This window comes from Schistocerca gregaria, chromosome 4, assembly GCF_023897955.1.
Source record: "Schistocerca gregaria isolate iqSchGreg1 chromosome 4, iqSchGreg1.2, whole genome shotgun sequence".
In the NCBI taxonomy this organism is placed as follows: domain Eukaryota; kingdom Metazoa; phylum Arthropoda; class Insecta; order Orthoptera; family Acrididae; genus Schistocerca; species Schistocerca gregaria.
In genome coordinates, this window is record NC_064923.1 from 731,587,133 (window position 1) to 731,614,778 (window position 27,646).

Consider the following 27,646-nt stretch of genomic DNA (forward strand, 5'->3'; position numbering starts at 1 on the left):
AGTGTTGCAGTTTATACGCATGCATGTGCTTGGCAGGAAGAACCTCATATCAGAGTCTGGAGTTATTGGCTAGTACAGATGGTGTTTAATGAAGGAGACATACTTGGTGAGAGATATCTGAAGCCAATAAATTGAACTTGTGTCTATGGAAACTTGAAGTGTCATGGTTTTGTACAATTTTTCCCTGTTAGCTTCAAACTTTCATCATATCCCATTTTGATCTTTCTTTTTTCACATTATTGAGGATTAATTATAGTCGGTTGACTGGCCATTAGCAGTATATGCCATTCACTTCAATGGCCAGATCTCAAAATTGTGTTAAACACTTACATAGCTACAGGGCACTAATTGTTGGTCTTACTTGCAGATGCCATTGTTTTTAAATTCATATGAGAGGGAGTGGGAAGAAGAGTGGTGCCTTCATGACATGGAAGCCTTTATTGCTTCAAGTGTTACGTGATGCCCCATTTAGTCCCCTGTGATAATACGGTACAGGAATGTCCCCCACCTGATACCATAACAAACTCCTGGCAAGGAAACTTCATTTTTTGGCTTTATTCTCATCAGATAGTTGCCATTGTGTCCAGAGAGAAAACATCTTGTGGCAGTCCACCACGTTGTGTATGACATACGGTACACTGCCAGTGGAGATCTTGAGTTTGTGTGCAATCTGCTTCACAAGAATGTAACAGTCAGCTTGAGTCAAATTTTCTATACTGTCTTCATTGACATCTGAGATGGTCATACATAGCAGGTCTGACCTTTGCTTATCTTGCACATTTGTTCAGCCTTTATCAAATTACTTGCACCAAAACCACATCCGCTTTTGTGATGTTACATGCACTCCATATCACAAAGGACAATGGCAGGCATATGCGGTGTGTATAGTCCACTTATAGCGATTAGCACACTGATGTAATAGTTAGTATAAACATTGTAGCACTTCTTATATAGATTGCCTTATTTTTTATATAGTTGCATTCAGACCCAATGTTAGACATGGTGGTACAAATTGCAAAGTCGGAGGAGTTGATTGCTATTGTGCAAAGTGTAGTTGTGGACAACTGGCAGATGGCAAAACTTGACGAGACACACCACAGGGATAGGCCCCTATCGAAGGCTATGTAAGCTTCAGTGACATTGTTGTTGAGGCAGACAGTACCAGGATGTGTACTTCAGAGTCCCAGTGCCAGTCTGCTATAGAGATGGAGACCACATTGGACTGCTCTCGGTCTCTGCCGCAGGAGTCTTCCACCAAGTTCACAGTAGACGCAGAGCAGCTTACTTCCACAGCACCAGATTTGTGCCTCTGTGTGTGGCACTCTTGCCCAGACTGCTGGTCATTATATGAGAGGAGACAGTGCCTCAATTTCTTGCAACTTGTTGGGCCTGCTGCACATCGGGGCACTTAGCAATCATGTGCAAAAAATGTCAGCTAGCTGTGCTGTGAGGCAACATCCCCATGTTCCCAATCTAGTCTACAAGCACACCAGCTGGCCTACAGTCACACCGTGTTATGGTAGACTTGCAAGTAGTGGGATGTCACATGAAGTTTCAATAAGACAGAAGAGCCTTACCCAGTCTGATTAGTTTGGATAGCTGGGATGCCACCCCTTACAGCACTCTCAGTGCAAAGTAGTATTTTTAGTGAGCAGGAGATTCCCTTCAGGGGATAACTACTAGTTGACTAGTTACAACCAAATACAAAAATGTAGGGACATTTTGGTTGTAAATTCATAGTTGGTGAAAAATAATATTTTCAGACTTGATGCTTTCTCCATTTTTGAATTTTAAGTAGCTGATAAAGTTAACCTTATCTCTCAGGTGGTGCCATTTCAGAACTTTGAGTCATTACTGAAGTCATTAAATCAACTTTCTGGTATGTACCTGGATAGAGCCACCAATTCTGAGGCCTACATTACATTGAAACCATCAATAGCTCCTAACGTCTGTTGAGCCTGATCCAGCCTTGGTGCTGTTTGCTGCGCGAGATAAGTGCATGCAGAACTGGTTTCACTGACCAAAGGGCTGCCTACACATTAATGATCCAGAAACCTAATGACAGTGTTAAACTTTGCAGCCAATTGAGGCACATGGAAAACTTACAGAGTGAACTATATGTTTATCACATACCACATCCTGAGGAGTTTTTGGGTAAGTTAGCCAGCAGTCAGTATTTTTCCACAATTGACCTCAGAGATGCATACTTGTAGTTACCATTTGACACTGAGTCTTGCTGGATTTTAGTGTTAAATAGTCTTTTCAGGATATGCCTGTATAACTGGTTGCCGTGTGAGATAGCTTCAGCTCCAGGAGAATTCCAGCATTTTCTTGAGCAACTTATAAGACTTTTGTGCTGTGTCAATTATGTGGATGACATTTGATTTACTGGCTCCATGAGAGAACAGCAAACAAAAAGTTTGCAGGCCTTTGTCAGTTTTTTTGTTTTGTTTTGTTTTGTTTTGTTTTGTTTTTTGTTTGTTCTATCACCAAAATGGTATTCAGCACCTGACCACTGTGCTGTTATGTGTGGCGTGAAATGCAGAGCTCGAGCAGTTGGTCAAGACATTCAAACTTCAAACTGTGACTCAAGAAAATTGTCACAAAGGTGCTTAGAGAGGAGGCCCTGTCCAGTTTTTTGGCATCTTATTCTGCACCTCCTATCAACTGTTGCAGTCCAGCTGAGATGCTGCAAGGCCATCAGCCATATGGTATCGTTGACCTATTGCATCCTGCACCACATTCCCTTGTGCTAAGGTATTGGAAAGGTTCTGCCATTTGGGCACACTTGTTAAGATGGACGCCATACGGGTACAAGGCACTGTAGTGAGAAATAAGGGTGGGGGGGGGGGGGCAACTTATATTGTTGCAGTGCATCAGCAGTGCCTGACATATGAAGTTAAGCAGTTATGACAGTGTCAAACTGAGTGATGGGCACCACAACTCAGTCGTACAGCAGACATTCATGCAGGAGGGAGGGTCCGACCAATCCTCGCTCCAAACACTGAGCGGCACCTGCCAGCATTCCCACTGTCTGTTTGACACTGGCAGTATAATGAGTGCCCGTGTCCTGTGAAACCTGTCATGCAGGAGAACTGTTTGCTGGGGGAAAGGGGCATTTCTGATAGGGGTAATTATCTCCCTCCATCATCACTGCTGAGACAGACTGTCCACTCCAGTTCTCATTGGTGCTTCACCACTAGCCTCAGGTGGAGTGTCAGCCCATCACCACCCACCCAGTGTTACACATGATGTCCCAGCAGAGAGCGCCTAGGTGCAACAATTAGGGAGAGAACCTCCATCCCTCCTCCATGCCTATTAAAGGGGAGGGGGGGATTTGGTATCCCCAAGAGACTCAAGCACACAGATGAGATGTTATTCACTGCTGAGAGTTGGGGCAATGCACGACTCCACCACAAGCAGTGTGTGTGTGTGTTACATATATTGGCCAGTACCTCTGGAGTAATAAATTTTCTGGTTCAGCCACATCGGGTCTGGAGTCAGTCATGTGCTAGCTCTAGCCAGATTTTTGTTTACTTGGGCTACACTCGCTGGCATTTCATGTTAATTCTCAGCACTATCACACACTTTCAGTTAGTGTTTGTCCTTGGACACACTTCTGGTCTCCCTGCTTGTCAGTTATATTGCCAATCAGTGTTTGTTCACGCATTTCCAACCACTTACATTGACACTACCATCTCATTACTTGAGACGTAACAGATCATCTCTTCTGTCTAGACATGGAATTTAATTTGCACGGGGCATTTGTACACTTTTAAGAACTCTTGCTACCTTATTTCTGAATTACCCCATTGTAAGTATATAATTAATTATGATTAATGTTGGTATTGTTGTCATTTGTGTACTGCAGGTAGGCAGAACGCCATCACCAGAATTGCCTCCTGACGTGCGGCGTGACCGTGAGAAAGATAAAACCCATCGCTGGAACTGGGAGCAAGCCAAGGAGAAAGACTGGTGCGTCTCCAGGGAGCAGCGTGCTTCTCAGTCAAACCAACATCTCAGTGATACCGATGCAACTCCCAAGAAAAACAAGGGGCGCAGGTAAGACAGCATGTCACTCCTTGTCTGGAGTCTCACAGAAAAATTTGTTTCTCTAAAAATATCAAACTTCATCCAGACACTATCAAAGAGATATTAGATGCTGTAAGCTAAACAGAAGGAAAGTAAAAAGATAAGTTTTGTTGCTCCAAAAAAACAAGTGTGCATGAATCAAAAACAAAAGGAATGTATGCTGTACCTAATTCCTTATCACCAATATGTTAAGTCTGAATACTGACTGTACTGGACAAAGCTTTGTGAGCCAATTAGTATCTATAGTTCCATGTTCATCATCATTGTTCCCTTGCTTTTGACATTCACAATCTCTATGTCAATGTTTTTGCACCTGTTCCACTGTACTCGGCACTAAGCTACTCAAACTGCCAATTTTAGAAATGCTCCTTTTATAAGTCTTCTAGTGTCCATCCATCTAGCATACAAGACATTTGTTTCTTTCTAATATGATTAGATTTTTAGTTCTTTTCCCCATGTCATATGAAGTATCATAAAATTTATGGAGAAAAAAATGATATATTTTTTTTGCTGTTAGTCTCACATTATGCTCCACATGGGTCATTCAAAAGTTATACCATTATAAGCAGAAATATGTCAGCAAGGCAAGAAGCATAATTATGCTTCTATGTTTTATCCTATGAAGTTTTTATTTATTTGTTTATATTTTTTTAAAGTGTAAAAACTAGTTGTGAGAGTTCAGAAATTATGCTCTTCTTAAGAACAGTCATCCAAACAATACACAGCATGAGACTTTTACATCTCCCATAATGTCACAAATAATAACCAAATATACATAAGGGTATTAATAAAAACCATCATGATGAAGCAGTTTATATCCAGTGCTGCAAAAAAGTCTCCTCCAGACTTCTCCACACATTATAGGTCCACTTCCACGCATCTAAATGATTTCTGATATCATCTATCCACCTTCAGTTACATTGTTATATGTACCTTTACGTATCTCTAGGAATGCAGGGATGCTTATATCATTCATTCACCTGACTGGTTGTCCCAGCCTTTCCACTCCCATAACTATTTCTGTTTCTAAATGCTCTCGATTTTTTCTTTTATATAAACTTGAGTCTGCCACACAACTTACCTAACTTTAAATGAAGAATTTAGATTTTTGAAGAATTTGTTCCCTTAAGTACATGTCACTAACTTTGTACAAATCAAATAGCTCATTTCCCTCATTTATGTTTCGTAAGATTGAACATCTTATTTACACCTACATGTGTATGTTGAAACCACTGTGGAGTGATTGGCAGTGGGTAGCTCCCACTGTACAGTTATTGGGGCTTTTTCACATTCAGTTCACATGTGGAGCATTGGAAGGATGATTGCTTAAACATCTCTGTGTAAACTGTAATTATTCTAGTTTTGTCTTCATGATCCCTATGGAAGTGATACATAGGGGATTGCAGTCTATTCCTAGAGTTATCATTTAAAGCTGGCTCTAGAGACTTTCTTACAAAGAAGTTTGTACCTGTCTTCAAGCACTTCTCAGTTCAGTATTTTCAGTATTAAAGTGATTCTCTCACAGTGTTAAAACAAGCCTGTGACCATTTGAGCTGCCCCTCTTTGTATACTTTCAGTGCCTCTTTTAGTCCCAAAATTTTATATATATTCCACGATGGGTCCCACAAGTATTTTGTATGCAGTCTCCTTTGTAGACAGGTCTCATTTTCCCAGTATTCCACCAATAAACTGCAGTCTGACACCTGCTTTACCTTTCACTGAACCTATGTGATCATTCCATTTCATATCCCTGCAAAGAATTACACCAGATATTTGTATGAGCTGACCAATCCCAGTTATGACTCTTTGATACTGTTCTCATAGTAGACTTTGTTTTTGCACTTCTGAAGAGCACAAATTTATATTTTTGTATAGTTACAGTAAGTTGCCAATCTTTGCCCCACTTTGAAATCTTACAACATCTCACTGAACATTTGCACAGCTTTTTCATACAGTACTTATTACAGATAACTGTATCCTCTGCAAAAAGTGTTGAGGTTGCTATTAATATTGTGCACAAGGTCGTTAATATATGACATGAAAAGCAATGATCCCAACACACCTTCCTGGGTACTCTTGAAGTCAATGACTCTCCATCCAGGATAACTTGCTGTGTGTACTCACACCAAAAAAAATCCTCAGACCAGTCACGAATCCGGGTAATACATATGAGCATACTTTAATACCAATTGTAACTGTGGTACTGAGTTGAATGCCTTTTGTAACTTGAGAAGCACTGCATGAGTCCAGCTGCCTTGATTTCATGGCTTTCAGGATGTCATGTGGGGAAAGTGTGATTTGGGTTTCACAGGATGAATGTTTCTGCCGTCCATACTTGTTGGCATTGAGGAGGTCATTCTGTTCAAGATACTTAATTACATTTGAGTTGAGAACTTGTTCCAAGATTCTACAACAAATGTCAACGTCAAGGATATTCAACAGTAGTTTTGTGGATTACTTCTGTTGCACTTCTTGTATATGGATGTGACTTGTGCATTCTTCTGACAACTGAGCACAGTTTTTTGATTGAAAGATATTCAGTATATTATGGTTAAAAGGGAGGCTCTAGAATCTGATCAGTATAGAATCTGATAGGGATTCCAACAGGTCCTGGAGCTTTGTTCCATATTTTACTCATATTTGCAGTAGTGTGAGAACTAAATTGGGGCATGACTCTTGGTTCTCCTGTGTAAAGGAACATTTGGAAGTGGAGTTAAAATTTTGCTTTGTTACCCTCAATTTCAGGTCCCGTCTCATGCATTCTATTTTGTACTTTGGCAGTCATTGCTGCTACAACTGCCTCATGGTCACGGGGTGCAGTTTCAATGTAGACAACCTCGAAGAGCTTAGGTCTGTTTGTTGTCATGGACATTAAGTTTAGTGCCACTAACAGCTGTTACATATGACTAGAATTTCTTCAGGTTTTTTGAAATATCTTTTGATAATATTGTGCTATGCCTTCTTAACAGTCAAACACATTTTATCCGGCAGCTCTCTATCTATAGCCCTCTGCTTTGTTTTACATATGCACTCAAAATGAAAAAGAAATAAAGAAGGAGTTATTCATATGAGATAGAAATTGGTAGATGTAACATACATATACAGAAGAACTGGGTGATTTATTCAGGAGAAAGAGCTTCACAAATTGAGCAAGTCAATAATGCACAGGTCCACCTCTGGCTCTTATGCAAGCAGTTATTCAACTTGGCAGTGATTGACAAGAGTTGTTGGATGTCCTTTTGAGGGGTATCATGCCAAATTATTTCCAATTGGTGCATTAGATCTTCAAAATCCTGAGATGGTTGGAGGACTTTGCCCATAATGCTCCAAACATTCTCAATTTGGGAGAGATTTGGCAACCTTGCTGGCCAAGGTAGGGTTTTGCAAGCACGAAGACAGCAGTAGAAACTCTTGCCGCGTGCAGGCGGGCATTATCTTACCGAAATGTGAGCCCTGGCTGGCTTGCCATGAAGGGCAACAAAATAGGGCATAGAATATTGTCAACATACTGCTGTGCTCAAAGTATACCAAGAATGACAACCCAAAGGGTCCTGCTATGAAATGAAATGATACCCCAGAACATCACTCCTGGTTGTCAAGCCATATGGTGGACAGCAGTAAGATTGGTATCCCACCACTGTCCAGGGCACCTTGAGACACACCTTCACTGGTCATAAGGTCATAAGGGCTCAGTTAGAAATGGGACACATCACTGAAGACTATTCTACTTCTGTTAATGAGATTCCATCTGGATGACCAGAGAGGAAAGGGATACTAACTTGACTCTCACCACCATACAGACAGACAATGAGTGATGGCTTGGGTTGCTTTTATATTTCATAGCAGGACACCTTTGGTTGTCAGCTGTGGCACCCTTACAGCACAGTGGTACGCTGATGATATTCTACATCCCGTTTTGTTTCCCTTCATGGCAAGCCATATTGGGCTGACATTTGAGCAAGATATGCCTGCCTGCCAACACATGGCGAGAGTTTCTAAAGGATTTTGACAATCTAATGCATAAAATGGACAGAATATGGCATGCTATCCATCAGAACAACATCCAGTAACTCTATTCATCTATGTTGTTGTTGTGGTCTTCAGTCCTGAGACTGGTTTGATGCAGCTCTCCATGCTACTCTATCCTGTGCAAGCATCTTCATCTCCCAGTACCCACTGCAACCTACATCCTTCTGAATCTGCTTCCTCCACGCTGCCCTCCAATACTAAATTGGTGATCCTTCGATGTCTCAGAACATGTCCTACCAACCAATCCCTTCTTCTAGTCAAGTTGTGCCACAGACTCCTCTTCTCCCCAGTTCTATTCAATACCTCCTCATTAGTTATGTGATCTACCTGTCTAATCTTCAGCATTCTTCTGTAGCACCACATTTCAAAAGCTTCTACTCTCTTTTTGTCTAAACTATTTATCATCCACGTTTCACTTCCATACATGGCTACACTCCACACAAATGTGTTATTGACTTGCTCAATTTGTAAAGCTCTTTTTCTTGAATAAATCATCCATTATTTTTTCCTGAAATTGTAATCATTTGTTTGTCTGCACATGTACATCATGTCTACTGATTTCTGTCTCAAGTATTCTTTTAAATTTGAATGACAATTCGTGTACATACTCCCATCCTGAGCTAAAAGTTTGAAGCTCTTCATTATGATGTGGTCCCACTGCTTCACTATCTAGTTTCCAGAACAAATAAATCTTCATACTTGTTTTAGTTGCCCTTTGTACTTTGGTAATCAATACTGTCGCAACTGTCTCACGGTATTGATACCACTTCCAATGTGGACATTCTCAAAAAGGTTGTGTGTGTTTGTTGCCATTAGATCCCTTTCTATTATGAATGGGACTCCAAACTACCTGTTCTAGGTAGTTTAAGAACAAAAAATTGTAATGTTTTGTATAGTAGCTTGTCACTTCCATCACTAACAAAACTGTAATTATCCCAATTCATTATTGTAAAATTAAAGTCTACTTTGCTGATCACATTATGAGTGGGTAACTTATGTACTGTTGAAGTGAAATTTTCTCTGAAGTTGGGCAACTTATGTACTGTTGAAGTGAAATTTTCTCTGAAGTTTTTGGTTGCATGAGAAAGTGAGTTTAGTGATTGATAGAAGGATCCAGTTATAGCTTTATGTTCACTCCTGATACTGAGTCTTTCCCAAACAATCTCACATGCAGCTTCAATATCTATCTAAGTGATTTTGATTATCTTGTCTACTGTGATAAATACACCACTTCCATTTCCCTTTTGCCTACCCTTTTGATATATGTATAAATTTTCCCCAAAAAGCTCACTGCAGTCTATTTAAAGTATTAACCATCTTTCTGTGCCTAGTACTATATGTACTACTTCTTAGGAGTCCTTCAAACTCTGGCACTTCATTTAAAATGCTTTGTCAATTAACCACTAGGATTTTAATATTCTCACCTGGGGGGGGGGGGGGGGGGGGGGGAGGAGGAGATTTGACTGGATGGAGAGCTGCCTACTCTAAAAACTTTGTGTGCACCCTGTACACAGTCAGTTACCTGGGTAGCAGCCTCTGATGTGTGGTGCACACTTGGCCCATTTAGGGGGACTCAAGTTCAGAGCCCTATGGCATAAATGTAAGACGTCACAGCCTAGCTTGTTTCAGAATCTTTGCAGTCTCTGGTTCAAGCCTTCCACTTCCTTAAATCGCTTCAGGCAAACGCTGGGATGGCTCCTTGGAAAGGGCATAGCTAATTTCCTTCCCCATCCTTCCCTAATCCAATGGAACTGATGACATTGCTGTTTGGTCCCCTCCCCCAAATCAACCAACTAACCGAGCACCTTGAACTTGTTGGTTATGGGGATGGGTGTAAGACACAGAATATCTAAGGTCCCTGTCTCTCCTGTACAGGGCACCTAGATGTACCACTGACGTGACACTCACAGTCAAGTTGATGATTAGTAATAGGTCCTGTAGTCGCTGCAGAGGAGACAGTACACACAGGAAAAGATTGTACTTGAGGTACCACTGGAGCCTCTGGTGCACACCTCTAAGGATTCCTCCGATACACTCATTTCCTGCAGTATCAAGTCGCTTGATAGTAGTGAGGGTGATTTCTAGCGGCTTATATACATCAATTATATATGTTGCAACATTTTACTAGCTACCAGTTCATATGTAAGACCCAAGAATTTAGTATGGTTGAATTGAAGTAGCAATAGTAAATAATAATACTTATCTTCCATTTTGTTCAGGCACTGACAATCGAGGTGTGTAGGTTTTTGTAGCAAACAAACATTTTTCATGTTTTTGTTATGCAAGACAGTTTTGCGACAAACTAATGAAATGATCGCATTGTAATTTAACTTTCACTTGCATTTTAATGACTATTTATCAATTTTTCTGAATACAAATACAAAACTGACTCAAATTTGATTAGAAATGGACCACCATACAACTTTTACAACTGACTGCCAACAACTCAACAACTAACTTACAAACCTTTATGCCTGTCTCTTTACACATCCTTGACAATAAAAATTAAGAAATCATTGTTGAAATTACAATTCTAACAAATTTTACATCACAAAGTTTAATTTTGGTTAAATTTGATTGCACTACATGTTGAAAAGTAAATACAAACTGACTTCTCAAATTAATGAAGTATTCAGTTATCACATCTGAAGTTTATAAAATAACAAGTTTTAAAAATATTTAGTTATTAAGTTTTTGTTCCCCTAATAATTAATGCATTCACAGCTTTATTTTGAGCATTTATTACTATACTGTATGTTTTTGAGTGATGTGTATGTCTTCATCAAAAATTATATGCAAACACCAAATGATGTTTACACATCTGACTAATGCAGTTTTTACATATTGACAAAAGAATTAACTTACATTCCAGGCAATGATGACAAAGTTTTGAATAATTAACATAAATGAGTTTGAATATTTGTCTAACGAAACAGAGGGTGGGTCAAGTTGTTTAGTAAATATGGCATTGGTCACTTAATTTTAGTGTCTCTTGACCTGCCATATTACACTGTATTTGAGAACAGCATTCACAGTGTGGCTGCATTGTGGCGTGGCTTGAGCAATATATTACAGAACACTAACAACGTACTTTAAAATAAGCTTGGTGATTTTCTTTTAATTTCTGTACCTGTTAAGTAAAAATATTACTAATTGCCTTTATGAACTGAAGAAATTAATGCACAAAATGAGATTTCCATGAAGGAAGCAGAAACATTTGGTATAAAAGTTACTAAATCCCTGAAATTTTTATGTCATTGTCAAATTTGTTACCAATGCAGAAGATATATACACTCCTGTTAAAAGAGAAATCTAATGTAACATATATTTTAATTATTTACAATAAATGTATATCACAAATACTTATTTGCTGCCAAATAAGTTACACACAATGCTTATAACTTATAAAAATTCTACAAAGGACCAATTGTACATTGACACATGCAGCTAGACACTGAAATACGCAATGAAATTAAGGAGCAGTTGTCTTTAAATAAGGATAGTGTTACCAAAAGTTTCAAAAAAAAAAAAAAAAAAATTAAGTTTACAATTGATGATATCACAGTTTCACAGTATTTGCAAATGTTCAAAAACACTTATTGGTCATCAGATGATGCAGGTTTGCGTACATGAACTTAATCTAAGGTAACTTGAAAAACAGAAGGAGCATACAAGTGTTCTGTCATTGCAGGTTCACTTTCCAGAGCACAGTGAGGCAGATTGAGCGACGTAGGCTCGCAGAGCGATTGTCCCGTGAAGCAGAGCTGAAGGAGAAGCAGAGACTAAGTGAACTGGAGGCAATGCGCCAAGTAGAGGAAGAGTTCCAGCGGAAACGTGCACGTGAGAAAGCCAATATCCGGCAGCAACTGCGGCTCTTCTCACTGGATGAGCAACTCTACTCGTCACTGCCTGCTGGTTGGGGTGGTGCACGTGCTGAGCCAGATGGTGCTGCCTCACCCCAGCCATCGCCACCACCTGCATCCTCCCCGATAACAGGGACAACCACTGCTACATCCACACAAGTACTATCAGAATACCGTGAACCACGAAGGGAGTATCGTGACTACAGGCCCTCCTCTAGGTCAGTATCAAACAACTTTGTCCTCATTACTGTCCAGCATGGCTACCTGGAGATCAAATGCTCACTAATTCACATGGCTTGCAGGTTTCATCCCCTCACACACGATGTGATAGATTGCATCATAAAAAAATAACCTTCAAATATTTAGAAATGGTAAAGTAGGAGAGAGCTATCATAAACAGTGTCTGTATAACACACATTAAGTTCACATGCTGGGGTTGTGAATAGATCCTGTGGGTTATGCAGAGGCTAGACTGTGAGCAACTGCACATGGTGGGAGAAGCAATCTGGGTGGTGGGAGTAAGGAGGAGGCTGGGGTGGGGAGGAGGAGGGATGGCAGGGTAGGACAGTGACCAGGTGCAAATAGGGTAGGGCAGCTAGGTGCAGTCAGGAGGTAAATGAGAAGCAGGAGAGGGGGGGGTAGGAGAGAAGTAAAAAGACTGTGAGTGGGTTGGTGGAATAGAAGGCTGTGTAATGCTGTAGTGGGAACAAGGAAAGACATAGGTGGGTGGACAATGACTACCAGACATAGATGCCAGAAGGGTTACAGGAACATAGGATACATTTCAGGTAGAGTTCCCACCTGTGCAATTCAGAATAGCTGGTCTTGGTAGGAAGGATCCAAATGACACAGGCACTGAGACAATCACTGAAATGAAGAATGTTGTGTTGGGCAGTATGGTCAGCAACTGGGTGGTCAAGCTGTTTCATGCAGCTGTTCATACAGTTGGAGATCTTGTTGCTTGTTATGCCCATGTAGAGTGTAGCACAGTGGTTGCAGCTTAGCATGTAGGTCACATTACTAGTTTCACACGTAGCCCAGTCTTTGATGGGAGAGGTGATGCTCTCGTGACTGGACTGGAGTAGATGGTGGTGGGAGAATATATGGGGCAGGTCTTACATCTATTACAGGGATATGAGCCTAGAGGCAAGGGGTTGGAAGCAGGGGTTGTGTAGGGATGGACAATGATATTGTGCAGGTTCAGTAAGTGACAGAAGGAGGGTTGGAGGGGTGGGAAGGACACTCCTCATTTTAGGTAGATGAAACCATGGCAGAAAATGTGATTCAGTTGCTTCAGACCTGGGTGGTACTGAATCACAAGGGAAATGTTCTTCAGTGGCTGGACAGAGGATTTTGGGAGATGGTGGTTGACTGGAGAGGTAAGGCATGGGAGATTTGTTTCTGAACAAGCCTGGGAGGATAATTACAGTCATTGAAGGCCTCAGTAGGACCCTTGATATATTTTTAGAGGAATTTCTTGTCACTACAGATATGATGATTAGGGGCGGCAAAGATGTATGGGAGGGACTTCTTGGTACGGAAATGGTGGCAGCTGTCAAAGTGGAGATATTGCTGATGGTTGGTAGGTTTGATATGGGCAGAGGTATTGATGTAGCCATCTTTGAGGTGGAGGCCAACTTGGTGGCTTGCTGGGTTGAAGAGGACCAGGTGAAGAATGGGGGGGGGGGGGGGGGGGGGGAGGTATTCAGGTTCTGGAGGAATGTGAATAGGGTGTCCTCACCACCCTTGATTCAGATCATGAAGGTGTCATCAGTGAATCTGAACCAGGTGAAGGGTTTGGGATTCTGGGTGACTAGGAAGGATTTCTCTAGATGGCCCATGAGTAGGTTGGCATTGGATGGTGCCATGTGGGTGCCCATTGCCCTTCTCCGGATTTGTTTGTAGGTGATGGCTTCAAAGCAGAAGTAATTGTGGGTGATGATATAGTTGGTCATAGTGATCAGGAAGGAGGTTGTAGGTTTCAAATCCATCAGGCATTGGGAAAGGTAGTGTTCAATAGTGGCAAGGCCATGGACATGAGGGATGTTAGTGTAAGGCGAGGGGGCATCAGTAGTGACTAGCTGAGCACCATGTGGTCATTATTCCATACTGGATTTTCCATTGTTTGACACATATACTTCATATAGCTGTAAATGAACCATTTAATTAGCAGAAAAACTGTTTATTTCCTATTACAATATTCAATTACTATTCATCTATCACTTCATGGTTTCATATATTAAAAACAAAGATTCCAAGACTTACCAAGCGGGAAAGTGCCGGCAGAGAGGCACAATGAACAAAACACAATGAACAAACACACACACAGAATTCTGTGTGTGTGTTTGTGTGTTTTGTTCATTGTGCCTGTCTGCCGGCACTTTCCCGCTTGGTAAGTCTTGGAATCTTTGTTTTTAATATATTTTTCCCATGTGGAAGTTTCTTTCTATTTTATTTACTTCATGGTTTCAAATACTCATATATGCTAATAATTAAGACTTTTTTAACTTTTTACATTAGTCCCTAACTGATACCAGATATTTGTACATCATTTATTGTTGCAGAGGCTAGTAATGCCTACTTTTAATCTTTTGAGATTCTGTGATTCTTAATTGCTGTGGTTAATGTTGTAAGCAAATTTTCTTTTCATTGCTACTGTCATGTAATTTATTAAGATGAGGTTACTACTTCTTGAGTTGCAATGGAGTTACAATATAAATAATGCACTTTTAATGTTTTGTCTTTTGGAAACTACCAACATTAACAAAGTACTGCAGTCTGACAGATGTATCTTTCTATACAAATCATCTTTCTCTAAAATAACAAAATTTATTGCTGCAGAAAAAAATATCAGTCTACAAGGGGATGTGGACAAGGGGGAAGCATTGTACCATACCAACAGCAGCATCCAATCATGCTGCTTTCAATGTGTGTTGACTTGCTATTCCGATCTTCTGATTACCTTCAACATTTCCCAAGTTTATCACTTACATTCATGTATGCAAAGCTTACACTATGTCGATTATCACAACATAATGACATCCCAATATTACACAAAAGTTTTAACTTGGGGTTCTAATATGGGGCAAAGGTTCAAGCTAAAATGTCCAATAAAATATTTAGACTGCTCCAAAAAATACTGATACCATATTCAAAATATCTTCTTCTAGGGTGGTTGGGGTGGTGAGGAGGAGGGCGAGCGGAGTAGGACAGGGACAGGGTGCAGATAGGGTAGGTCAGCTAGGTGCAGTCAGGAGGTAAATGAGGGCTGGGGGTGGGGGTGGAGGGGGTGAAGGTGGGGGTGGGGGGGGGGGGGGAGAGCGGAGAGGAAGGAGAGAAGTAAAAAGATAAGGATAAAAGATTAGATGCTCAGAAAATGCCATGCATATTACAGTACCGTATGTCATGTCTGTTAAATAATATTTAAAAACAAAGATTCCAAGACTTACCAAGCGGGAAAGCGCCGGCAGACAGGCACATGAACAAAACACACACACAGAATTATGAGCTTTCGCAACTGGCAGTTGCTTCGTCAGGAAAGAGGGAAGGAGAGGGAAAAATGAAAGGATGTGGGTTTTAAGGGAGAGGGTAAGGAGTCATTCCAATCCCGGGAGCGGAAAGACTTCCCTTAGGGGAAAAAAAGGACAGGTGTACACTCGCACGCACGCACGCACACACACACACACACACACACACACACACACACACACACATATCCATCCGCACATACACAGACACAAGCAGACACCTTTAAATATGTTTATATGTGGTGACTTATATATAAATTTTGTGTATGATGGTGCAAGAAAAATGATGTTGGCAGATCTCCTAAATTAATATGATCTGATGCAGATTGTGTTTTTTCCAACTAGGGTGCAGGGGAACAGTAGCACAGCCACAGACAATATTTTTATTCATTCTTCATTACTAGATAGGCATTCTGTTAGTAAAAGCGTGAATGGCCTTTCAGACCATGAAGCACAAATTTTAACACTGAAAGGCTTTTGTACTCAGACAAATGTCACATGTAAATGCAAACTATGGAGGAAAGTTAACCCAACAGCAATAGAGTCTTTTAAACTTTTTCAAGGAACAAGAGTGGCAGGATGTTTATAGTGCCGATAACATAGATTATAAATATAATGTTTTCCTTAACACATTTCTCATGCTCTTTGAGAGTTGCTTTCCATTAGACCATTCTAAATGGGGTACTAGCAGTAATAAGCAGCCTGGGTGGCTGACTAGTGGGATAAGGATATCATGTAAAACAAAAAGGGAGTTATATCAAAATGTTAGAAGTAATCATAATCAAGTTGCAGTAGCCCATTACAAACAGTATTGTAAGGTGCTTAAAAATGTTATTAGGAAGGCAAAGTGTGTGTGGTACGCAAATTGAATAGCTAATTCACAGGACAAAATTAAAACCAAATGGTCAGTTGTGAAGGAAGGGCCTGGTCAGCACAAGGTCGATGATGTAAAGTCAGTTCACAGTAAAAATATTTCTGTTACTGATAAATCAGATATATGTACATTATGTAACAATCATTGAGCATTGGTGGTGAATTCTATATCTCTCTTGGCAAATTTCCAAGATTGATGTCTGAAATACTCCTCTGAGATACAGACAAGAGGGAGATTGAGTCAACAATTAAATCACTGAAGACTAAGGATTCTCATGGTGATGATGGAGTGCCTAGCAGAATATTAAAGTACTGTGCTGCACATGTTAGCCCTGTATTTAGTGATATTTGTAAGTTTTCATTTAGGAATGGTCAGTTTCCTGAATGATTAAAGTACTTGGTAGTAAAGCCGCTTTATAAAAAGGGAGAAAGGGAAACTGTAGATAATTTTAGACCTATTTCTATGCCATCAGTGTTTGCAAAAGTTATTGAAAAGACTGTGTATGTAAGGATAATTGATCATTTTATATAACACAATTTGCTATCAAATGTACAGTTCAGCTTTAGAAGTCGTTTAACAACTGAAAATGCTATATTCTCTCGTCTCTGTGAGGTACTGGATGGGTTAAACAAAATGTTTTGAACACTTGGCATATTTTTTGATTTAACTAAGGCATTTGATTGTGTTGATCACAAAATGTTGCTACAGAAGTTGGACCATTATGGAATACAGAGAGTAGCTCACAGTTGGTTCACCTCTTACTTCAGCAACAGGCAGCAAAAGTTCATTATTCATAATGTTGATAATGGCTGTGATGTGGGGTCCGAGTGGGGTACTGTCAAGTGGGGGGTGCTGCAGGGATCAGCATTGGGGCCACTCCTGTTCCTTATTTAAATAAATGATATGGCCTGTAGTACTAAGGGTAACTCTAAAATATTTCTGTTTGCTGATGACATTAGCTTGGTAGTAAAGGACGTAGTGTACAACACTGGCTCAGTTTCAAATACTGCAATACATGACCTAAGTCAATGGCTTGTGGAAAATAAACTAATGCTAAATCACAGTAAGACTCAGTTTTTACAGTTTCTAACACACAATTCAACAAAACTTGACGTTTTGATTTCACAGAATGGGCATTTAATTAGTGAAACTGAACATTTCAAATTTCTAGGCGTTCACATAGATAGTAAGCTGTTGTGGAAAGCCCACGTTCAGGATCTTGTTCAAAGACTTAATACTGCCATTTTTACTATTTGAACAGTATCTGAAGTGAGTGATCATTCGACATGAAAATTAGTCTGCTTTGCTTATTTTCGTTTGTGTATGTCATATGGTATATTTTTGGGTAACTGTTCCCATTCTAAACAGATATTTTTGGCTCAGAAATGGCCAGTTCGGGCAATAAGTGGTGCAAGTTCACAAACTTCTTGTCGCCCCCTGTTCACGAGTCTGGGTATTTTGACATTGGCCTGTCAATATATATATATTTCTTACTGTCATTTTTAGTTAACAATATTAGCTTATTTCCAAGAATAAGCAGATTTCACTCGGTTAATATCCGGCAGAAATCAAATCTGCATCCATTTTCAATAAGCTACCACTTGAATTCAAAAATCTTAGCAGTTATCCACGCACTTTCAAATCAAAACTGAAGAGTTTACACATGGGTCACTCCTTCTATTCTTTCGAGGAGTTCCTTCCAAAAATGAAGCTGATCCTTAATGTATTGTTGACTGCATTTACTTAACCTTATGGACTGACTTTTTTCGTGTTCATAAACATTTATTTTTATCTGTTATTACTTTTATGTTGTAATTTCATGTACTGACATGTTCCATGACCTTGGATATTTGCTCCTCAATTTGGTCCTATGGAACTTGACATGTAAATAAATAAATAATCTGATGACATCACATGTTCAACATTTGTGATCCACTTTTGGAGTATTTCCCATCATTTGCAGCCTCATGTGTCTTATATTACATTACTTGCCAGGTTAATAATAATCACCCTGTATATTAAAAAATATATAGCCTATGCCTGTCCAAATGTTCATTAGGGTGTTGCATAAAAACTGATGTAAATCAGACAAAAACTTTTCGAGACTTTGGGACTTTTGGTAATAACACACACACACACACACACACACACACACACACACACACACACACACACACATATACCGTGTGGCACTCCAGTAGTTATATTAAAAATACATGTATTTGAATGCAACATTGTGTCAAAATTTCAAATGACTCACAGATGAACTTTTGGAGATCTGCAATTTTGTACAAACAAACATTTAAAGTTTTATTTATGTAGATGAAATGGTTCATTTCCACAAAACTGTAAATTTCCACAAGTTATGCACTAATTACTTAGAAATTTTGACAAAATTTTGCATTCAAATATGCATGCATTTGTATTGGAGGTCCATATGGTGTGTGTGTGTGTGTGTGTGTGTGTGTGTGTGTGTGTGTGTGTGTGTAAAAAGAAAAAATCTCATTCTTCACTGAATCCTTTGACATAACATTGCACTCAAATATGCACCTTTTTATATAGCTACTGAAGCACCATATGATTTTTTATTGTTTATTTCTCTTTTTGTGATGCTGCCAAATCAGATCAATTTTTCAATTTCTTAAATCTTTTATGTAAATACCACAATACCAAAATTTTCAGCCATGTGTTTTATCCTGTTGCAAGTTCACAATTTTACATTAACATGCAGTAGCTCATTCTAAAGGTATACTTCTTCTGGCAGATACATAAACTTCTGCATATTATTTAACTCCAGGAAAAAGAGACGACGGGCAGAGAGAGGGAGGAACAGAATCATGCATGTGGGTTACACATATCTCAGACCTCTTTTTACTGTTCCAGTGATAACAAAATGCATACTTACTCATACCAATATGACAAATAAATTAGAGACATCTGGTGAAGGAAATATGTTCCTAAGCACTTTGTGTCAACCCCATGAAGATGGAATATTTTAAGAATCTCAGAAAATTCAAAAATGTAAGCATCAAAGTATCATCACAATTGAATAGATATTAAAACACAGAAAGCAAGTCTCTCACATAAGGATCAAATGATCACAATGGAGACCAATTAAAAGAAAGAATAAAATAACAACAATGTAGGAACGGACAGAATGGTACTTACCATAAAGAAGACATTCTATGTTGCAGACAGGCACAGTTAAGTCATTTACATAAAGCTTTTGGCCACAGCCTTCAACAGTAAAAGAGAGACATACCGTTCACACACACAAGCAAGCACACCTCATGCACACACAACCACCAACTCCAGCATCTCGGGCCTGAGATGCTGAAACTGGCAGTTATATGTGTGTGAGGTGTGCTTGCTTGTATGTCTGATTGGCGTGTGTCTCCCTCTTCCTGATGAAAGCTGTGGCTGAACGCTTTATGTGAGTGTCTTTTAATTGTACCTGTCTGCAACTAGACAGGTCTTCTTTACAGAAAGCAGCAATCTGCCTTGATATTCCTACCTGGAGCTTCCATTGTTTGAGTGAATAAAATTAAATTTTTCTTTCATTTTGTGGGTGTAATCAGATTAGTGCTGTGTGTGATGTTTGAGAAATTTTTCATGCAATGGATGGAGCAATATACTTCAACTCATGTGTTTTTATTTCTGATACTGTTTTGGAATGTTAGAAATTCAAAGACTACGCTATACTTACTGTCGCATAGAAGTTTCCACTCTGCCTTCTTGTTCATAGGTACAATGACTCTTCACATGAGTCCTTGTCATATATGGAGAAAAAACGAGCTACTGTTCATCCACAAATTGTATGTGATATTCCAAAGAACAGCCATGTCTACGTGAAACCACATCATCAAAGTAATGGCCTATCAGGTATAATATATACCATCATATTTCTACTTTAATGTAGTAGTAAAGAACAATAAGTAGTTCTACAATCAACTGCTAAACAAGAGCTAAATTTTGAAAATGAGATGCCAGTTATATGTATTCAAGCAATTTTTTTCAGGTGCAAGTATGTATCAAGCTGAAGATCATGGCGGTGTATCCACACCACACTCATCTTCCTCAGACAATTACAGGCGGGAGCTAGCACATGGTGGTCGTCCTGCAGGTTATTCACTGGCTAGCTCTGACTCTGAATCTAACATGAAGCCACCAGCCTGCCTCATCAACCACTCTCGCAGCAGGTATCAAAGCATGTGTAACTTAATGACATAGCTTTATCTTTAAAGTAATTATACTGAATAGTAGCTTTGTTTGCTCTTTTTTCCATTTGTTTTCTGAACTGGAATAAATAAGCAATTAATCATCGTATTTGTATAGCATCCAACTTATTGAAAGTTTACTCTGCAGAGGAATGTGTGTTGATGTCAGATAAAAGTGTGCCAGCCTGGGATTCGAACCTAGGACTTTTGGCTTTTGTGGCCAAGTGCTCTACCTACTGAGCTATTCAAGCACTGCTCATTCTCACAGCTTTATTTCCACCAGTACCTCATCTCATAGGAGTTGAGATACTGGCAAATGTATAGCTGTGATAGTAGGCCATGCCTCAGGCTTGGACAGCTCATTTGGTAGAGCATTTGGCCACAAAAGGCAAACGTCCCAGGTTCAAATCCTGGTCTGGCACACAGTTTTAATCTGTCAACATTACTAAATGGCTGACTCAGTTCAGAGCACCTACTTCCAGTTGCAGGTTGTCTATTTTACAGCTTCCAGGAACAAAAAATAATTTGATTTTCAATATTTCATATAATTATTGTTTGAAATTAAAAATTTAAAATGCTATTATCATCTACTCATTAGGTCTTACATTAAAAATTTAAGACAATATGACAAGTATTACATGTAGATACTGTGTAAATATGAGGGTCATTCAATAAATACAGAGAAAAAACAGTTAGCAGGGCAAGTTTGGTACTTCTGTGGCTTTAAGTTGGCATCACTGGGATGAGCCCTGATCAGCTGATGTATCAACACTGTTCTGCTTATAACCTCAAAAGTACATTTCAAGATGGTGAGCCTGCTTGAAACGTCCTCATTAGTTGAACAACATTCTGTTATTCGTTTTTTACTTGCTGAAGGTGTGAAACCAGTGAATAGATACTGTAGATACTGCAGAATATCTAAAGTTTATGGTGAAGGTTGTATGAATCGTGCAAATGTTTACAAGTGGGTAGAGCAGTTAAAAAATGGTTGCAACTCAGTGACTGACAAACATCATTCTGGCCGACCATTTGCAGTTTCAACTCCGAAAGTCAAATTGATGACATTATTTGTGCCAAACACCATGTGACTGTGGAAATGATAGTTGATAAGGTTCAAGTTAGTACTGGTACAGTTCATCACATTATCTGCAACAAGGTGAAGTACCGCAAAACACGTGCTAGATGGATCCCAAAATCAAACAAAACATGGAGTGTAAGCACACCAACTCACCTGTGAAGAAAAAATTCAAAACCCAAGCATCAGCAGAAAACGTCATGTTGACGGTGTTTTGGAATGCTGAAGGTCTAGTTTTTTGTGATTATCTCAAAGAGCAGCGTACAATGAACAGCCAATACTACTCAGATATGCTTTAAAACAAGGTGCTAGATGGGAGAGAGACATTGTTGACCTCAGAGGAGAGGTGTTTCTCCAGCGAGACAACACACGTCCTTATGTTGCTCAACTAACCCATGAAACCATCAACAAAATGGGCTGGGAAATATTGCCTCATCCCCCTTACAGTCCTGATTTAGCACCTAGTGATTTCCATTTGTTTGGTGCCCTGAAGGAGGCATTAAGTGGGAAGAGATTCCAGGACAATGAGGATGTGAAAGAGATTGTGGGAAATTGGTTCAAACAAACATCAAGATAAAGGGTACTTTGCAGCTCGGATAAAAAAGCTTGTAGCCCGTTGGAACAAGTGCATAAATGTTCAAGGGTATTACGTTGAAAAGTAGAAAAAGTATTGGTTTGTAAAAATAAATGCTTTTTTCTTCAGACCAATTTGGCTCTTTAATTATTGAATGACCCACACATTTTGAGATAGCATAACTCACACACACAAATTACCCAGACTAAATTCATCCAGTATTTGAGCATGACAGCACTTAGTGACAAGCAACAAACTTTGCATATAACTTCAAACCTTAAAGAAACATTTTCTCACTGAGACCCCCCACAAAATGATAAACAGAAAAAAGGTTATTGCTTTCTAGATTTTCAGCACTCATGCAGTAAAACATCATCATCCACCATGACATTTTAATTTATTACTTCTTTACTAATAACTGTAATCACAACACACTTTGTAGACAGTATCGAAATATACCAATGAATGGACATACAAAATTATGTTATTGTACAATACATAATTCAGGAGATATGACATCATAAACATTAAAAAGCTTGAAACTCTAGGTTTTGCTTAAAACAAAGTGCAGATTATCAGATGATATTCATCCAGTGTTTGATGCAATCAGCGACTTCAAACAAACTTTAAATATAATATCAAACGACCTTCACTTCAATACTTAATATCAAATATTTAACACATTAACTCATTTGTAAGCAATCAGAAGTTCAAAGCCTTTTTATGTACCAGAATTCAATTTTGTAAATAATTGGGAGTTTACTGGTATTCTTATAAATGACACATGGTTTTTTACCTTCGAGTGCAAAGGCAGATGTTTGTGGCCCTTACGCTATACTGATAGTCACACTGTACAGTAATCTTAACAGAAATTTGAACCTTTTAAAACTGAATGGAACTTATTTGAAATGAGTGGAATGTGTGATATTAATACTGACTTGCCTTTTTAAATTCCAGTTAATATTTCAACTTCTCCGATCTTGTTTAGAAGTTTTTTTTTGTGTGGGAGTACTAGGAATATTGAGAGCCCTTGGTACTTTATTCTGCATTTGTATTTGCCCATCTCCTGCCCCTCTCTCCTCTCCTTCTTCCTCTGACTCACTGCTTAAGACACTTTTGTTGGAGTTTGTGACATTCCCAAATTGCATTCCAGAACATTCAAAAAATCTCGAGTATTCACAAACACTTGAGAACATTATAGACAATCATATATTTTTCCACTTGGAAAATATATTAATACAAAATAGCCAGATGATATCCTGGCAACCACAACAGTAGGATGGCAACCATTTCAAACTCTCAAATCTCGACAACCACAACAGCTAGCAGCACAAAATCACTATTGAGCACAACAGGGGACCCAAGGGTAGCACCAGACAAAAAAAAAAAAAAAAAAAAAAAAAAAACTTGTGATTAGTAGTTGGTGGTTTTTGGAGTATTGTTAACTTCAATCTGGGTAACTAAACACTTTTTTGGTATTTTATTAGGTAACATATAACGAATATGAACAAAAGTATGGTGTAATTTCCATTGTCATCAGTACCAATCTTCTAAAACTATGACAGTGCACAGATTGGACTGCATACCAAGTAAGGAAGGAAACACAGGACAAATAAAAGTGAGGAATTCAATCCAGATTCATATTTCCATTTTAAAAAATCAGAAATTAATTGGAGATTAACACAAAATTCTAACCAGTTCATGAAGGAAATTGTATGAGTAAGATCATTTGTGGTGATTGATATAAAATTTACAGTAAGATCCTTTGTGTTATGTACTATAGGGCTAAAAGCTTTGGAGAAAAAATGAGTTCACAATACTCAGTATTATGAAAAGGATAGCTGCTATTCACCATGTAGTGGAGATGCTGAGCTGCAGATAGGCAGAACAAGAAGACTGTTGGAAAGTAAGCTTTTGGCTAGTAAGGTTTCATTGACAATAGATTGTGCCCCCCCCCCCCCCGCCTGCCCCCCCTCCCCCCCCTCCCCCACACATACACACACACGACTACAGTCTCTGGCTGCTGAGTCTGGCATTACATTATTGTCTGAGTTTCTCTGAACCATTGCTTCAACATAAACATTTAAAAATCACATCTTTGTTTGTGTAATTTGCTCCTTTTCTTCACAGTTCTTTATATACAGAAATGCTTTTATGTTGATGAATAAGAACTATAAAATATTCTATCATAGAAAATATTACAAATTAATCATAATAAAAGTACAATGTTTTCATAATACAGAGGATGAAAAAAGAACCCATTACAGTCCAAACAGACTAATGGTTCATACCACATTTCACCAAGTGGGCTTTGTTGCCTTTAATATACATTATTTATACTGTATATAAACAAGTAACAATAATTTTAATATGGGTTTGGTGTTGTATGTTCATTCAGGAAATAACATTCATCTAGTAGATCACTAACTATCTAGTCACCAATTGCATCACCATCTCATCTGGGTCAGTACGGGTATCAAGAACATGTAACACAAGAACAGGTTTGTTGCTTTTTTATATTAATCTTACTAATGCTTAATTAAATACAATTATTTACTAAAACTACTAATATGGAATATCACAACTATGGTTTGTGAAAAAACAAGGTAGTAACTGCTAAGTAAATATTTATTTGATGTTCTTTTTGGCAAACCTGCAGATGATGTAAGTGAAAATAATCTCTTACTGAAGTCCCTGAATATTTGTAAACATAGAAATAAAATTCTATAATTTCTCTGTAGTCAAAACAGTTAAGAAGATTGCTGACAGCACACAGGACTGTTCTCAGCTTTCAACTGTGAAATGCTAATGTCTGGAGGCAAAAACAGTAGCCATCTACAGAGCTGTAACAACACTGAGGCATTGCCATAAAGACATTTACAATATCGTGTTACATTATTGGATGACATAGGCCACCATGCCTAGTCCACTGCAACTGTTATGGATCAACTTGTGCTGACTTAAATATAGCTAAGCAACAAAATTAGAAGGGGGGAGAGAAAGAGAGAGAGAGAGGGGGGGGGAGGAGAAGGAGGAAGGAGATGGGAGAATATGATAATGATGTGATAAATAAATAAATCTCTAAAGTTTCCACTGAAATGAGGTCTATTTTATCACACACACACAAAAACAGAGAGACTATGCCGATAGTAAGGGCCAAAAATAAGTTCACCTTTATACTGCAGCATGAGTCCCTAATACTTTTAGATGTCCAGTTATGGTAATCTGCATGAATTTTTCCAAATAGAAACTTTCTTTATGAAAACATATTTCATTTAAATACACAAGACATCTGTTTTGGCATCAGCTGCTTTGCCCTCATATCTCATTTCTTCATTGCAGATAGGCATATATCACAGTCTCTGCCCAGCTTCTAATATCGGCTTCTCCATGGCAGCAAAATACACATTTGTGAGTAGTTGACTTGGACACAACTGCTGTGTCGGTCAGGAAGTGTTCATCACTAAATACCAATGGATTCTTTTACTGGCTGTTGGCTTGACAGGATGGACAAGATGCAATTTATCAATGCGTTTGTCTGTGGCCTGATTACAGATACCTGGTGAATAAGACACTCCAATTGGAGATCATGCAGGCTTTCTGCCCCTTTTATCCCATCATGTCAAAAGTGAGGTATGAGTACCTCAGTTCAGGGAATCGCCAAAGTCACCTGCCATAAGCAACAACAGTTGGATAACAGAGATCACAGTCATTCATCACAGATAATAACAGCAGATGGACCACAGCACAACGAATCACACACTAATTCATTTCAGGACAAAAACAACTAGTGTGAAACCTTATCATTTAGAACTGTCTTCATGCTATGAGACACAGGAGTCATTACTTTACACATGTACCTCTCCTAACCATGCATCAGAAGGCACTGAAATTAGTACAGTTGCAGAAATATTGCCACTGTATGCATGAAGCATCGAAAAGTTTGCCATTGACTGACAAATCACAGTACACATTGGTTTGTGATGATGCAAAATACAGTGACTGGACAAAAATATTGAAACACCACAAGAAATGCATGCTTGAACATAGATGCAGATGCTAGCGAAGTCTGCACTTTCCACTGTTATATCTGACCATGAAAAGCACTTGGACAATGTCCTCAGTAAGTTCCAAGTGCGAGTCATGGTCAGAACAGTGTTGCATTTAGTTCTGGATTCACTGCATCGGAGCTGAGTGAGTTTGAACATGGGCAAATTGTTGGTGCTCATTTGGGGAAATCTTTCAGAACCAAGGTAGCCACTGCATTTGTTTTTCCTAGAGCCACCATACTGGAGATTTATATCACATACAGGGAAAGCAGAAAATCATCTGCTAAGTCACAATGAGGATGTAAGTGTGTGTTGACTGGTCAGAGCAGATGGTCACTGAAGATGAAGAGGATTGTGAAGAAAAAGAAGAGGACAACAGCCACAAAAGTCACTGAAGAACTGAATGTAACACTTGATACTACTGTCGGCACAAAAACAACATGAAGGAAGCTCTGGGAGCAGGGAATTTCTGGGCAAGTTCGAATTCCAAAACCACTCATCAGTGATGCAAATGCCCATAATGGGAAAGCATCATGATGCCAAAACATGGACTATGAAGCAAAGGATGAATGTCATTCACTTGGATGAATCTTGTTTCACACTATTTACAACTTTTGGCTGAGTTTACAACCCACAGAATGAAACATTGGGAATTTGGTGACGATCTGGGCAGCCATGCTGTGGTATTCCACAGGCCCCATGGTTACTCTGCAGGGTCATATTAGTACCAAGGGTTATGTGACTATTTTGTCTGATCAGATCTCATTATGCAAAGTTTGATCCCTAATGATGATGATGTGTTCCAAGATCACAGAGACCCTGTTCACACAGCTGTCATTGTCCAGGACTGGTTTTGTTAGCATGGGAATGAACTGTTGTGTCTACCCTGGCCACCATAGTCACCAGATCTCAATATTGAGCCCTTGTGGTCTACTTTGGATAGAAGGGATCATGCTCACCATTCATCTCCATCATTGTTACCTGAACTTGCCACTATTTTGCAAGGAAAAAGGCATAAGATTCCCTTGAAAACCATGGAGGATCTGTATTTATCCATCCCAAAATGACTGTATGCTGTTTTGGAAGCCAACAGTTTCCCTACACCATATTAGGCATTTGTCATGTTTTGGGGTTTCCATATTTTTGGCCATTGCTTGTATAAATACATCCTGTTTGTCAACAGGGTATCTCTCTGGCAAATGTATGAGGTATCCTGGTGTAGAGGGGTTTCACACAGACTGTCTAGTATGTCTGCCTCTGTCATCATTAGTGAATGATTCAGGAATCTACTGTCTAATCATGTGTGTGTGTGTGTGTGTGTGTGTGTGTGTGTGTGTGTGTGTGTG

The 27,646-nt window shown here is 39.1% G+C and overlaps 1 protein-coding gene across 6 annotated transcripts in view; it reads left to right on the plus strand.

The window, feature by feature from the left end:
- LOC126266913 (serine/arginine repetitive matrix protein 1-like) overlaps positions 1–27,646 on the plus strand; it is a 221,392-nt gene that overhangs the window by 168,445 nt on the left and 25,301 nt on the right. For 5 of the 6 annotated variants that reach the window (XM_049971593.1, XM_049971598.1, XM_049971594.1 and 2 more), the window contains 4 exons: positions 3,872–4,062; positions 11,813–12,202; positions 20,131–20,267; positions 20,404–20,584. In XM_049971593.1, coding sequence (XP_049827550.1) covers positions 3,872–4,062; positions 11,813–12,202; positions 20,131–20,267; positions 20,404–20,584 — 899 coding nt within the window. Of the gene's footprint in view, positions 1–3,871; positions 4,063–11,812; positions 12,203–20,130; positions 20,268–20,403; positions 20,585–24,649; positions 24,753–27,646 lie in introns of all 6 variants that reach the window. The other variant, XR_007548944.1, reaches the window with a different exon arrangement.